At 38.0% G+C, this 13,915-nt stretch overlaps 2 protein-coding genes across 2 annotated transcripts in view; both read right to left on the bottom strand.

Annotated features, from left to right (window-relative positions):
- LOC141522968 (lipase member K-like) overlaps positions 1–13,915 on the bottom strand; it is a 93,663-nt gene that overhangs the window by 1,417 nt on the left and 78,331 nt on the right. The window lies entirely within an intron of this gene.
- Positions 12,949–13,284, bottom strand: LOC141522967 (large ribosomal subunit protein eL34-like). The gene has a single exon (XM_074236298.1). The coding sequence runs from the start codon at positions 13,282–13,284 to the stop codon at positions 12,949–12,951; it is 336 nt and encodes a 111-aa protein (XP_074092399.1).

The raw sequence follows: 13,915 nt of genomic DNA, 5'->3' as shown, positions 1-13,915 counted from the left end.
GCCTCTGGAGTCAGGAGGATCTGAGTTCCAATCTGGCCTCAGACACTTGATAATTACCTAGCTGTGTGATCCTGGACAAGTCACTTGCAAGACAAAAAAAAACAATATTTGAACGAATAAGTGAAAGAGTTCAGCCAAATTTCTTCTATGACATCAATATCAAGCTGATATCAAAACTAGGAAGAGTCAAAACAGAGCAAGAAAATTATAGATCAATTTCCTTAATATGGATGTAAAAATTTTAAGTAAACTATCAGCAGAGAATGTTGGTAGTTATCACGAGGATAATATACTATGAACAGGAAGGATATATATATCAGGAATGCAGGGTTAGTTCATTGTTTGGAAAACTATCAGCAAAATTGACCATATTAATAATAAGTCTTACAAAAATCTTGTGATTGTCTCAATAGATACTGAATTTTTTTTTGACAGAATATAGCACCCATTCCTATTAGAATTTCTAGAGAGCACAAGAATAAATGGAGTATTCCTTAAAATGATAAGCAGTATCTATCTAAAATCATCAATAAGCATTATAAGTAATGGGGATAAGCTAGAAGCATTTCCAATAAGATGTGAGGTGAAAGAAGGATACCCATCATCACCAGTATTATTCAATATTGCATTAGAAGTGATACTTTTGGGGCAGCTAGGTGGTGCAGTGGGTAGAGCACCGGCTCTGGAATCAGGAGTACTTGAGTTCAAATCCAACCTGAGACACTTAAGAATTACCTAGTTGTGTAGCCTTGGGCATGCCACATAACCCTATTGTCTTACAAAAAAACCTTAAAACAATTGATTCTTTTGCCTTGACATGTAGAAAAAAAAAGAAATTGAAGGAATTGTTAATGAATTGACAATAAGGATACAAAATTCTCACTCTTTGCAAATGAAATGATGAGATACTTAGAGAATCCTAAAAAATAATCTAAAAAACTACTTTAAACAATTAGCATCTTTAGAAAGGTTGCACGATATAAAATAAACCCACATAAATCATCAACATTTCTATTTACGAACACTAAGACTCAGACACAAGAGAAAGAAAAAGAAATTTCATTTAAAGGAGCTGTAGAAAAGATAAAAAACTTGAGAAGCCATCTATCTGTCAAGACAAACTCAGAAGCTATATGAAAATAACTATAAAACACTTTTCACACAAATAAAATCAGATCTAAATAATTGGACAGATGTCAATTGCTTATTGCTTATTCATTACCAAACCAATCAAACTACTGTAAAATCATTTTATTGAGCTAGAAAAAGTAGTAATTAAATTCATATGGAGGAACAGAAAGTCAAGGGAATGAATGTAAAAAAGGCAAAGGAGGGTAGCCTGACCATACCAGATCTTATATTATAAAGCACCAGGCATCAAATCTATTTGATAATGGCCAAGAAATAGTGTGGTGGATCAGTGGAATAGGTCAGGTCCAAAAGGAACAGCAGTAAATGATTATATTAATCTGCTGCTTGATAAATGCAAAAGCTCCAGCTTCTGCAAGAACAACTTACTCTTTGATAAAACCTCCTGGGAAAACTGAAAGATAGTATGGCAGAAACTAGAACCGATACCGAGATAAGGTCGAAATGGGTACCGAATTTAGACATAAAGGGTGATACCATAAGCCCAAGAATATAAACTATTAGGAGAACAGTTTATCTGTCAGATTTATGGAAAGGAGAGCAAAGAACATTATAAAACTCAAAATAGGTAATTTTGATTTTTTTAAATTGAGAAGATTTTGCTCAAATAAACCAATGCACCCAAGATTAAAAGGAAGGAAGTTAAATTGGAAAATGATTTTTAAAGCTAGTGTTTAATGATGTATTAAAAGACTCATTTGACTCTACTAAGTCAAATTTAAATGGCTAAAGGATATGAAAATGCAATTCTCAGATGAAGAAATTCAGGCTATCTATAGTCATATGAAAAAATACTCTATAACATTTTTGATTAGAGAAATACAAATAAAAGCGATGCTGACGTACCTCCTCACATGTATCAGATTGACCAATATGACTAAAAAGGAAAATGATCAGTGTTGGAGGAGATGTGAGAAACTGGGACACTAATGCATTGTTGGTGGAGTTATGCACTGATTTAACCTTTCTGTAGAGCAATTTGGAACTATGTCCAAAAGGCAATAAAACTGTGCATACCCTGTGATGAAGCAATACCACTACTAGGTTTGTGTCCCAAAGAGATCACAAAAAAGGGTAAAGAATCCATATGTATAAAAATATTTATAGTAGTTCTTTTGTAGGGGCAAGAAATTGGAAGTTGAGAGCATATCCATTGATTGGGGAATGGCTGAACACATTGTAGTATATGAATGTGATGGAACACTGTTGTTCCAAAAGAAAATCATTAGGAGGTGGTTAGGTGGCACAGTGGATAGAGCACTGGCCCAGGAGTCAGAAGTACCCAAGTTCAAATCCAGCCTCAGACACTTAATAATTACCTAGCTGTGTGAACTTGAAGAAGCCACTTAACCCCATTTGTCTTAGAAAAACCTAAAAAAAAATCATTAGAACAGGACTTCAGAACTGATGTTGAGTTCATGTGAGCAGAAACAAAGACCATTATTCACATTAAGAACAACACAGAGTGATGACCAGCTATGATGGATTTGTTCATTTCAGCAATGTAATTATCAAAGGCAATTCTTTTTTTTAGGATTTTATTTATATTTATTTTATTTTTTATACAAATGATGTTTTTATGCATTATTAAAATATTCTTGTTTATGACTAAACATAATACCCCCTCCCCCTGAAAATATAGACCCTTGTGAGCACTAAAGTAAAGGAAAGAGGAAAAAATAAAATTAAAAAAAAATAATAATAGGGGCAGCTAAATGGCACAGTGGATGGAGCACTGTCCCCGGCATCGGGAGCACCCAAACCCAAATCTGGCCCCCGACACCCAGCAATCATCCAGCTGTGTGACCCTGGGCAAGCCAACCCCAACCCCACTGCCCTGTAAAAACCAAAAAAAAGTGAAATAAAATAATAATAATAATAATAATAATAATAATAATAATAATAATAATAATAATAATAGTCGTAGGGGTAGCCAGATGGTGCAGTGGACAGAGCACTGGCCCCAGAGCCAGGAGCACCCAGGTTCAAATCCAGCCTCAGATACCCACCAATAACCCAGCTCTGCAACCCTGGGCAAGCCACCCAACCCCATACCCCCCACAATCCCCCTAATAATAATAATAATAATAATAATAATAATAATAATAATGATAGTGCTTCAGTCTGTTTTCCAACACCACCAGCTCTGTCCTGGATGGATCACATTCTTTAGGTTAAGTCCATCACAAAAGCATCCAAAATTTTCCACTGTTGCAATTGCTGATTGCTATTCCCTCCATTCGTACTTCCCCACTATTATATACTATATTTTCTCTCTCCTTTCACTCTGCACCTTTTCTTAAATGTGCTGTAGGGTAGCTGAGTGGGGCAGCAGACTAATCACTGGCCCTGGGTCAAGAGGCCCCAAGCCCACCTACCACCCCTAAGGCCCAGCAACCACCTAGCCCTGTGATCCTGACAGGCTATCCAATTCCAGCCCCTTGCAAGAAGTAAAAAAGAAAATGTGTTATATCTGACCACTCTCACCCACGGTCCACCCTCTCCTCCATCACTCACATACCCCCCATTGCCTGTCCTCCTTCTCTCCTTCTTATTTTAGATGCCTATACCCCATTGAATATATATGCCTTTTCTTCTCTGTGCCACCTCTGATGAGAGTGAAGGTTCCTTCATTCCCACCTCACCTTCCCCCCTTCCATATTACAATTTCCATTGTAATAAAAAATTTTATTATATGAAATATCTTAGCCTATTCTATCTTAGCTTACTCTCATTTCTCTTAGTCCTATTACATTTCCCTTTTAGCCATTAACTCCATTTTTACAATATATTATATCTTCAAATTCAGCTCTGTCCTGTGCTTCATCTTTAAAAGCTCCTTCTATCTGCTCTATTAAATTAGAAGGTTCATATGAGTATTATCAGTGTCATTTTTCTATGCAGGAATACACAGAGTTCATCATCATTAAGTCCCTCATATTTTACCCTTCTCCACTCTCTATGCTTCACCTGAGTCCTGTATTTTAAGATCAAACTTTCTATTTAGCTCTGGCCATTCCAACAGGAACATTTGAAATTCCCCTGGTTCATTGAAAGTCCATCTTTTTCCCTGGAAGAGGACATTCAGTTTTGCTGGGTAGTTGATTCTCAGTTGCATTCTGAGCTCTTTTGTCTTCTGGAATATTATATTCCAAGCCCTATGAGCCTTTAATGTAATTGCTGCTAAGTCCTGTGTGATCCTAACTGTAGCTCCACGATATTTGAAATGTGTTCTTCTGGCTGTTTGTAATATTTTCTCTTTGACTTGGACTTGGGAGTTCTGGAACTTGGCTATAATATTCCTGAGGGTTGTTTTTTTTTTTTTTTTGGATCTCTTTCCAGGGGAGATAGGTGGATTCTCTCAATTTCTATTTTGCCCTCTACTTCTAGGATATCAGGGCAATTTTCCTGTAGGAATTCTTTAAAAATGAGGACAAGGCTCTTTTCCAGATTGTGACTTTCAGGTATCCCAATAATTTTTAAATTATCTTTCCTGAATCTGTTTTCCAGATCAGTTGTTTTTTCAATGAGATGTTTCACATTTTCTTCTAATTTCTCATTCTTTTGGTTTGAAGTATTGTGTCCTGACTTCTTGTAAAGTTGGCAGCTTCCTTCAGCTCCATTCTGCATCTGAAGGATTTGTTTTCCTCAGAGAGCTTTCTTATCTCTTTTTTCATCTGGCCAATTCTGCTTTTTAAAGATTCTTCTCCTCAACAACTTTTTGAACTGTTTTATCCATTTGGCTTTAAGATGCTATTTTCTTCACCATTCTTTTGGATTTCCTTGACTAAGCTGCTGACTTCCTTTTCATGTTTTTCCTGCATCTCTCTCATTTCTTTTCCCAATTTTTCTTCTATCTCCCTCACTTGATTTTCAAAATCTTTTTTGAGCTCTGTCATAGCCTGAAGCCAATTTCCATTTTTCTTGCAATCTTTAGATGTAGGAGCTTGGACTTCCTCATCTTCTGACTGAGTATTTGATTCTTCTTGGGATCATAGACAAAGTATTTCTCAATGGCATTCCTCTTTTTGCTCTGTTTACTCATTTCCCCAGCCTGTGCCTTGGGGTGCTTCCTGAGCTTTTGAGTATTATTGGGACACCCCTCCACAAGGACCTCCATGTGTGAAGCTCTGTCTTCCCTCCTGGTCTGTGAATGACCACAAGTGCACCCCTCTGCCACGGGGCTGGGGTGGGGTGGGGGGCTGCTCTGCTATGGGGGGCCTAGAATGTGATAAGGATATGAATGTGGTCAGAGGCCTAGAGTCTTGTTCCAGGGACAGAGGATAGTACTTGGAAGTCTCTCTCCACTCTACTACCTAGGCTGAGTACTCAAGGCTCTGTTACCTGGGGACTTCTGCTTACCGGCTCTGCCTGCTTCTGGTTCCTGGATCTGGGCTGCCAAGGCCAAGCTGCTCACTGAGTACCCTGAGGGCTGAGCTTCATGGGCTCACTCTGGCAGAGGTCCCCCTGCTGATCTTCCGAGTTATGTTCAGTGCTCCCCAGGGTGTATGTCAGGAAACTGTCCCCACTGCCATGAACCAAGGCTCCCAGTGTCCTGGGGCTGCCTCCAGGAGGCTGAAATTCCTTTGCTCTGGTGGGCTGCCTCTCTAACCCCATGAAGTGGAGCCTTTCCGCTATTTTCCAGTTTACCTTGGGCTGGAGAATTGCCTCACTGGATCCTTCTGTGTATTCTGTCTCTGGAAAATTTAGTTAGAGTCCTTATTTTATAAGTTTTGAGGGAGAGCACCTAAGAGAGGCTCCTCTCCTGTGGCCATCTTGGCCACATACAAGACAATTCTAAAAGACGTGTGATAGAAAATACCATCCATATCCAGAGAAGGAACTTTGAAGTTTAAATGCAATTTTTAAGATGCCTTGGGTGTTATATGTTTTTCTTTCTGATTCCTTTTACTCATTTAAATTTGATTCTTCTTTTACAACATTATTAATATGGATATATGTTTACCATAGCAATACAATTATAGCCTCTAACAGATTGCTTTCTATCAGAGGGAGAGAGAAGGGAAAGGAGGGAGGGATAAAAATGTGAAACTTAAAACCTTTCAAAAATGTTGAAAACTATCTTTGCATGAAATTGAAAAAACAAATAAAATGTTTTTTAAAAATCTAGAAGAAATAAGGTTGAATGAGTCAAGCAAATAAGAAAAATGAAAGACCTTTTTACCAAGTAGAAATAAATTCCTAACAGGCATAAAAGTGAACTTTCTTTTTAGGTTTTTTTTTCAAGGCAATGGGGTTAAGTGGCTTGCCCAAGGCCACACAGCTAAGTAATTATTAAGTGTCTGAGGTCAGATTTGAACCCAGGTACTCCTGACTCCAAGGCCATTGCTCTATTCACTGCACCACCTAGCTGCTCCCAAAAGTGAACTTTCAACAAAGACATCCAGATGCAGTTCTCTGGGTATCTCCTCAAACACCCAACTGATGGAGACTCATTCAAGTTAATGGCAGTTCCACCTGAAAACCGTTACTTTTCCTTTTGAGTCTAATTTATTTGAGTTTCTACCCAGGACAGGATATTTCTCCTTTGGCTCTTTGGGACTTCCAAACCCCTTTATTTCTTTTACAACTGAGAACACTGAAGCCCAAACTAATTAAATTTTGTAATTTAAGGCAGAGTGTCTAAACTTTTAGTTCTTCTGGACTGCATCACCCAACAGAAACTTGTCAAGGGTCACATATAGAATTTAATATTTATCCATGATCAAAATGTAACCCGTTAAATTTTGTAAAAACGTAACAAAATATAAAAAATAAAAATGATGAAAATATAATAATAAAACATTTAGTTTTTAAACAAAAAAGCATGCCATTTAAAGGTTTTAAATAAATATCCTAATTCCTATATGCATATTTTTTGTAAAAAAAGCAAAAACCTTCAGAGGTCTTTGAGACCACACGTTATTAGTTACTTGCTGCAATGTTGGCATATGTGCTCACCTGTTCCTCACCCATTCCTTCATTTTCCTATTACTCAACTAGAGTTGTATGAATGGGCTTTGAAACCCTCATGTGACCCACAGGGGTTGGATACATCTATTCTAAGTACTGTTATGGGTAGAATTGAGTTTTAAATCAATAACACCCTACAGTCTAATCATTGCTTTAGGTCCCAAGGATTGAACATGGATCAGTCAGTCTTGAGAGAGAGATGAGCACCTTTCTAAAGAAAAACAAAAGGGGCAGGCAATGGTCTCCATTGCACTTGGTAGATCAAAAGGGAGTCAGGTTCAGATCCCTGAATAGGGAGTGGCAGAGACAGATGCCCAGGAATCTAATGTCATAACAAGATTAATCCAAAAGAAGTGGACAAGTGCCCAGAGATAGTTCTCTTTTTGGTGTGAAGGGCAGGGCCACCCTGGAGTGGGTTCACACCTAGAGAGGAATCTTTGCCCTAGAAAGGTAATTGCCATTGTGTGGTCAGATATTATCTACTGGTGCTTAGCCAGGCTTCCTGTTATGGCGGAGAAAAGATCCTATTCAAGGGTCAAGGATTTCCACAATATCCAAACCATTAACAGAAGTCTAGTTTCCTATCAATTCAGGCCATGAGGTGAAATGATTCTGGTAAAGATAAGTGAAAAAGATGTCTTTGCACAGCACTCCCCTCATTGTAATAGTAATTGTGCAAGTCATGTCATCATATATATGATGACATGGTATTCTTTGATTATGAAAAATGAACAGCTTCAAGGCTTAGTCCCAAAGTCTGCAACAATACTGCATCTCTCTCTCTCTCTCTCTCTCTCTCTCTCTCTCTCTCTCTCTCTCTCTCTCTCTCTCTCTGTCTGTCTCTTTTACCTTTTTTACTCCCTCAGAAAACAGTATTTACATACTATACAATCATGGATCTCTTCCCACCAATTCTCCATGATTCCTACCAGCTTAAATGGATGTTCTTCCTTCAAGAACTTTAGCTCTAATTGGTGCGGTAGATAGAGTTCTGGTCCTAAAATCAGAAATATTTATTTTCCTGAGTTCAAATCTGTCCCCAGATGTTTACTAGCTGTGTGACTATGGGCAAGAAATTTAACCCTGTTTACCTCAGTTTCCTCAAAAATAAAGTGATCTGGAGAAGGAAATAGCAAAGCACTCCAGTATCTATGTCAAGGAAATACCAAATGGGATCATAAAAACATATATGTGACTGAAAAATAATTGAGCAAAAAATTTTGAATTTCTGAATAGACAAGTGAAGTCATTGTCTTTAGTGATTCTTCTCTCTTGAAATGGACTAATATTGTCTCTACTTCCTCCATTGCAGCTATTCTTTTTGGTGAATAAAGGGCAGATGCGGGTTGTTTTCTCCTTCCTTTTTTCATCTTAAATTTCTTTTGATTTTCATCTGTCTGTATCTATATGGATATATAAGTCATATCCAACTCTTTGTTAGTCTTTTGGGTTTTTTCTTGACAAGGATAATGAAGTGGTTTGCCATTTTCTTCTCTTGCTCATTTTACAGATAAGAAAACTGAAGGAAACAGAATTCAGTGACTTGCTCAGGGTCATACACCAGTAAATGTCTAACTCAAATCATCCTGACTCCAGGCCTGGCATTCTAACTGCCCATATGTATATGTGTATATATATATATATATATATATATATATATATATATATATATATATATATATATGTAATATTGGGTATTATAAATCTATATATCTAAGTTGAAAGTTATATAATCTCTATATGTCATATATAGATTTTATTCTACAATAGAGTTAGATAATATGTTCTATTTTGGATAGGTTGCATTTGAGATGGCGCCAGGTATCTAGTTTAAAAGGTATGTTGGTTAATTTGTCATGTGGAAGCTGGACTTAAGAAAGAGGATTAGAGATACCTAGACATGAAGGTAATCTTGAGCAGAGGATTAAGGCCATGGGTGCTGTTGAGCTCCCTGGGAGGGAGTGTGTAGACAGGGAAAAGAAAAATACCCAGGACAGAGCTTTGGGGTACACCTAGAAATATGGAGCATTGCATGGATAGTATGGACTGGCAAAAGAGACTGAAAAGGCTTCATTGATAAGAAGTAAGAGAGAATACTCTCCTGACAATACAAAGTAGAGAGAACATTCAGGAGAATGGGATGAACTGTGCCCAGTGCTGCTGGAAGGTTTGAGCATAAAGGAAAGGCCACCACATTTGGTGATTGAAAGATCAGTGATAACATTGGAGGGGGTCGCTTCCTTTGAGTGATGAGATCAGAAGCCAGATTGAAACGATCTGAAGCAAAAGTGAGAAGAAAAAAAGGGAAGAAAATTATTATGGCAACTTTTGAAGTAGTTTTCCTGAGAAATTGAGGGGGCAGATAAAATATTAACTTGGCTAAATGGTAGAATTTAATGAAGACTTAAAATTTTTTCATTTATTTAAGATGATGGGGTTGTCACTTGCCCGAGTTCACATAGCTAGGCAATTATTAAGTGTCTGAGCTGGATTTGAACTCAGGTCCTCCTGACTCCAGGGCTAGTGCTCTATCCATTGCATCACCTAGCTGCCTCTAATGAAGATTTTTTTGAAGATGGACAAAACTTGAGCATGTTTATAGTTGCTCAAGGAAGGAGCCATCAGATGGGGTGGGGGGGATGAAAATAAAAGAGACTGTGGGGAAGCTGGAAGGGACAATCCATTGGAGTATATCTGACCAAAGAGATGTTGGATTTAGTAGAGAGAAGGGTTACCTGATTATAAGAATTTGTAGCAAAGGAGGAGAGAATGGGATATGAGGATGGGTATTAAGGTAAGGAACAGGTGAAAAGGAAATTATATTGAATGGTCTTCCTTAGTAGAGTATGATGGAAGGAAAGGACCAATGTCTCTATTGCCTACTCTGTGGAAATCTGTCCTAGGTGTTTTTCTTTTCCCTGTCTACACTCTCCCTCCCAGGGAGCTCAACAGCACCCATGGCCTTAATCTGATGCTCAAGATTGCCTTCATGTCTAGGTATCTTTAATCCTCTTTCTTAAGTACAGCTTCCACATCACAAATTAATCAATATACCTTTTAAACTGGATACCTGGTGCCATCTCAAACACAACCTGTCCAAAATATATATATATATGGCTTTGCAAATGTGATCTCATTTGATTCTCATACCAACCCTGCAAGATAGGTGCTATTATTATTCTCATTTTACAATTGAGGAAATAGAAGTTAAGTGACTTGCCCAGGGTCACATAGCTAATAAATGTCTAAGGCTGCATTTGAAATCAGGTTTTCCCAGACCCTAGATCCCATATTCTGTGAAATAGGGTACCTCTTTGCTGTCTCTGTCAGATTTAGGGAGAGGGTTGATTTAGAAGCCTTCAGGAGAAAAGAAATAGTTTGGAAAAGCTACTGTGGGGAGTAAGACAGAATTCATTAGGAAGGAGTAAAGCGGAAATATCAAGAGAACAAGAACTAAGAAGTTCAAAGGGAGAGGAGAGGAAAGTATTGAATTGGCCAACTGAAGGGTAGAGATTGGGCAACTTGGAAAGAGAGATCAACTCAGGGTTAATTGCCTGAAGGTCAAAGTGACACCAGAATCAAAGACATGATGATTCTGGATATAATTGAAAGTGCATGAGACAATGATTGGAGAAATAATGATTGTCCATGGTAGCCTGAGAAAATATAATAAAAATGGCAATTCTACCTAAATTAATTTACTTATTCAGTGTCATAGCAGTCAAACTGCCAATGAATTATTTTATTAGAGCTAGAAAAAATTGTAACAAAATTCATCTGGAAGAACAAAGTCAAGGAAATCAATGAATGGAAAAATAGAAAGGAAAGGAAGCTAGTGGTACTAGATTTCAAACTAACTGACAAAGTAGTAATCATTAAAACAATCTGCTGATTAAAGAAATGGAGTAGTCAATCAATGGAATAAATGAGGTAAACAATGTACCAAGGAAATGACCTAGTAATCTGTTGTTTAATAAAGGTAAAGATCCCAACTTTGGAGGCATGCACTTGCTCTTTGATAGAAATTGCTGGGAAAACTGGAAAGCAGTCTGGTAGAAACCAAGCATAGACCTACATCTCATAACATATACTAAGATATGGGCAAGACAGGGATATGATTTAGTCATAAAGGGTAATACCATAAACAAATTGAACAAGAATAGAAAATGGACTCATCAGCTCTTTGGATAAGCAAACAGTTTATGATCAAATAAGAGACAGAGAGGTTTATAAGAGGTAAAATGAATGATTTTAATGACATGAAATTTAAAAAATTTTGTACAAGTAAAACCAATGCAGCCAAATTAGGGAGAGAGGTATGATTTAGAAGCCTTCAGGAGAAAAGAAACAGTTTGGAAAAGCTACTTTGGAGAGTATGACAGAATTCACTAGGAAGGAGTAAAGCAGGAATATCAAGAGAGCAAGATGCAGCCAAATTAAATTTTACAGCAAATTTCTCTGGTAAAGGCTTCATTTCTGAAATATATTTATATTTGAGTCAAATTTATAAAAATAAGACTTTTCTAAATTGATAATTGGGTCAAGGATATGAATAGACAGTTCTAGAAGAAATCAAAGCTAGTTATAGTTATAGCTATATAGGGCAGATAGATGGTGCAGTGGACAGAATGTTGGCCTTGAAGTCAGGAGCTAAGTTCAAATCTGACCTCAGACACTAGCTGTATGATCCTGGGCAAGGCACTTAACCCTGATTGCCCATTCAGGGATATCTCCAATTGCTCTTATTCAGTTCTAGCCACTGGACTCAGATGGCTCTGGAGGAGAAAATGAAAGTGGTGACTCAGTACACTCAAATCCAATTCATATGCATGTCATGGCATTCCTGATGCCATGGTTTTCTTCGAGAAGATGAATAAACATTATTATTAGTTATAGTCATGTGATAAAAATGTTCTAAGTCACTAATAATTAAAAAACAAATTAAAACAGCTCTGAAGTACATCTCACAATCTTCCACCATCCACCATCTTGATCCAGGATAGGATTACCGTCTGCATCTTTAGATCCTCTCTCTTTTTTTTATTTTCACATTTAAGTTAGATAGATGAATCAAAAGGCTATTGTATCTAGTGCTTGCTCTGTTCCTGGTACCTCCCTGGGGTGAAAAAGCAAGCATCTGTTCTAAAAGATTTTATATTCTAATGGGAGAAGATAACACAAACGGAAGCTGGAAAGGGTGTGGGGAGGGGAGTGTGGTTCAAGAAGTGGTATGGATGCCCAAAAAAGAAAAAGCTCACCTGTCAGATTAAAGGAAACAAGGGATAGAGGCTAGGTTACAGATGGGGAGGAATACAGTATTCCCTATATATAAGACACACCTTAATTTGGGGGCCCCAAATTTGAAAAACAATGTATTCCATAAAGTTATTGAACTCAAGTTCTTTTCATCATAAAATTCCATCACTGTCAAAACTCCCACCCATGAGCTTGTTCTCATCTGTATTTGATGACAAATATTGTCTTAGGAGTCTCCTGCCTCTGCTCTGGTCTGGGGTTGACCACAAGCACGCCCTGGGCAAGTCTGGTGCATGGACATATGCTTAGTCTGTTCTGTTTCATGAACCTGAAGCACCAACTGTGTCCTCCATGAAAATCAGTCACTTCATTTTCATCATCAGTTCTTCTGGCCTCCTGCTGAACCATCTTTGTGGACACAGGAATTCCAGTCACCCTTTGCTCTTCCATCCATCTCTTCCATTCCCTCTCTAACTCAGGTCATCTGACTGTCTTGCCTCTCATGGCCTTCTTCTGAGGGGGAATTTTTTTCACATTTTAATTTTCTTTATTATTCAAAAAACATCCTTTTTATTTACTCTTTTGATTCTGTACTTGTGCCTTCAGCACCTTCACAAAAATTTTCTGCTCCTCAATCAGGAAAGCATGCTTGATCCTGTCACGGACACATTTAGCACACATGGAGCCACCATAAGCCCTCCTGCCATGCTTTTTTGTCTTTGATAGCCTCATAAGAACTTTAGGTCTTACTGAACACACCCCTCGAAGTCTTCCTGGGCACACACCACAGGCTGATTTTGGTGCTTTTCCAGCTTTCTTGGTGTAAAGGTATACAATCCTGTTACCTGGGGTTCGTGACAGTTGAGTTTTGTTGGAAGCTGGCCGATATGTCAGGCGCTGAACCATTTTTAATTCCTTGTCAGGTTCGCCACTGGAAGAAGGAAGAGTAGAGGGGGCATTTTCAGTTGAATTTCTTCTTCCTGAAGCCAGGTTCAGATTGTTTTCTCAGCTGAAGGAGGACCAAACTGACGTCAGCAGCCTGATTGCCACTGACTTTGGCAAACTGGATCCCTTTGAACTTGAATTCAGCACTGGATGAAAATCTTTTCTGAGCCATTTCTGGACAGAATGTAGCAAAGCATGACCTACTATTGTGAAACAATGAGCACAAAGGCAGCAAGTGTAAAAAAAGCAGAAAATGCAAGTCAAAAAATCGACAACCACTGTAGAAGACGTTCCCAGTTTTTAGACCCCAAATTTTTTGGGAAAGGGTGCATCTTATACATGGGGAAATATGGTATTTCTCTTTCTCTTGGATTACCTGGAATGAGGAGACTTTTCACTATCCTCCTTATCTTTTCTTCCTGGGGGTAGAACTCTGGCAAACTCTGAGTTACTTAGGTAACCATCCTATGGCTGAGGAAGATACATAAACACCACCCCTTCTATGCAGATTATTGTAAAATGTCACTTGTGCTCACTCCATCTTTTAGAAGTTGGATTCTCAATCATAGAATTACAAACTTTGAGAGTTGGA

Source organism: Macrotis lagotis, chromosome 4 (assembly GCF_037893015.1).
Source record: "Macrotis lagotis isolate mMagLag1 chromosome 4, bilby.v1.9.chrom.fasta, whole genome shotgun sequence".
Lineage (NCBI taxonomy): Eukaryota > Metazoa > Chordata > Mammalia > Peramelemorphia > Peramelidae > Macrotis > Macrotis lagotis.
Note: the sequence above shows the minus strand (reverse complement) of the source record. Positions and strands in the feature narration are given on the sequence as shown.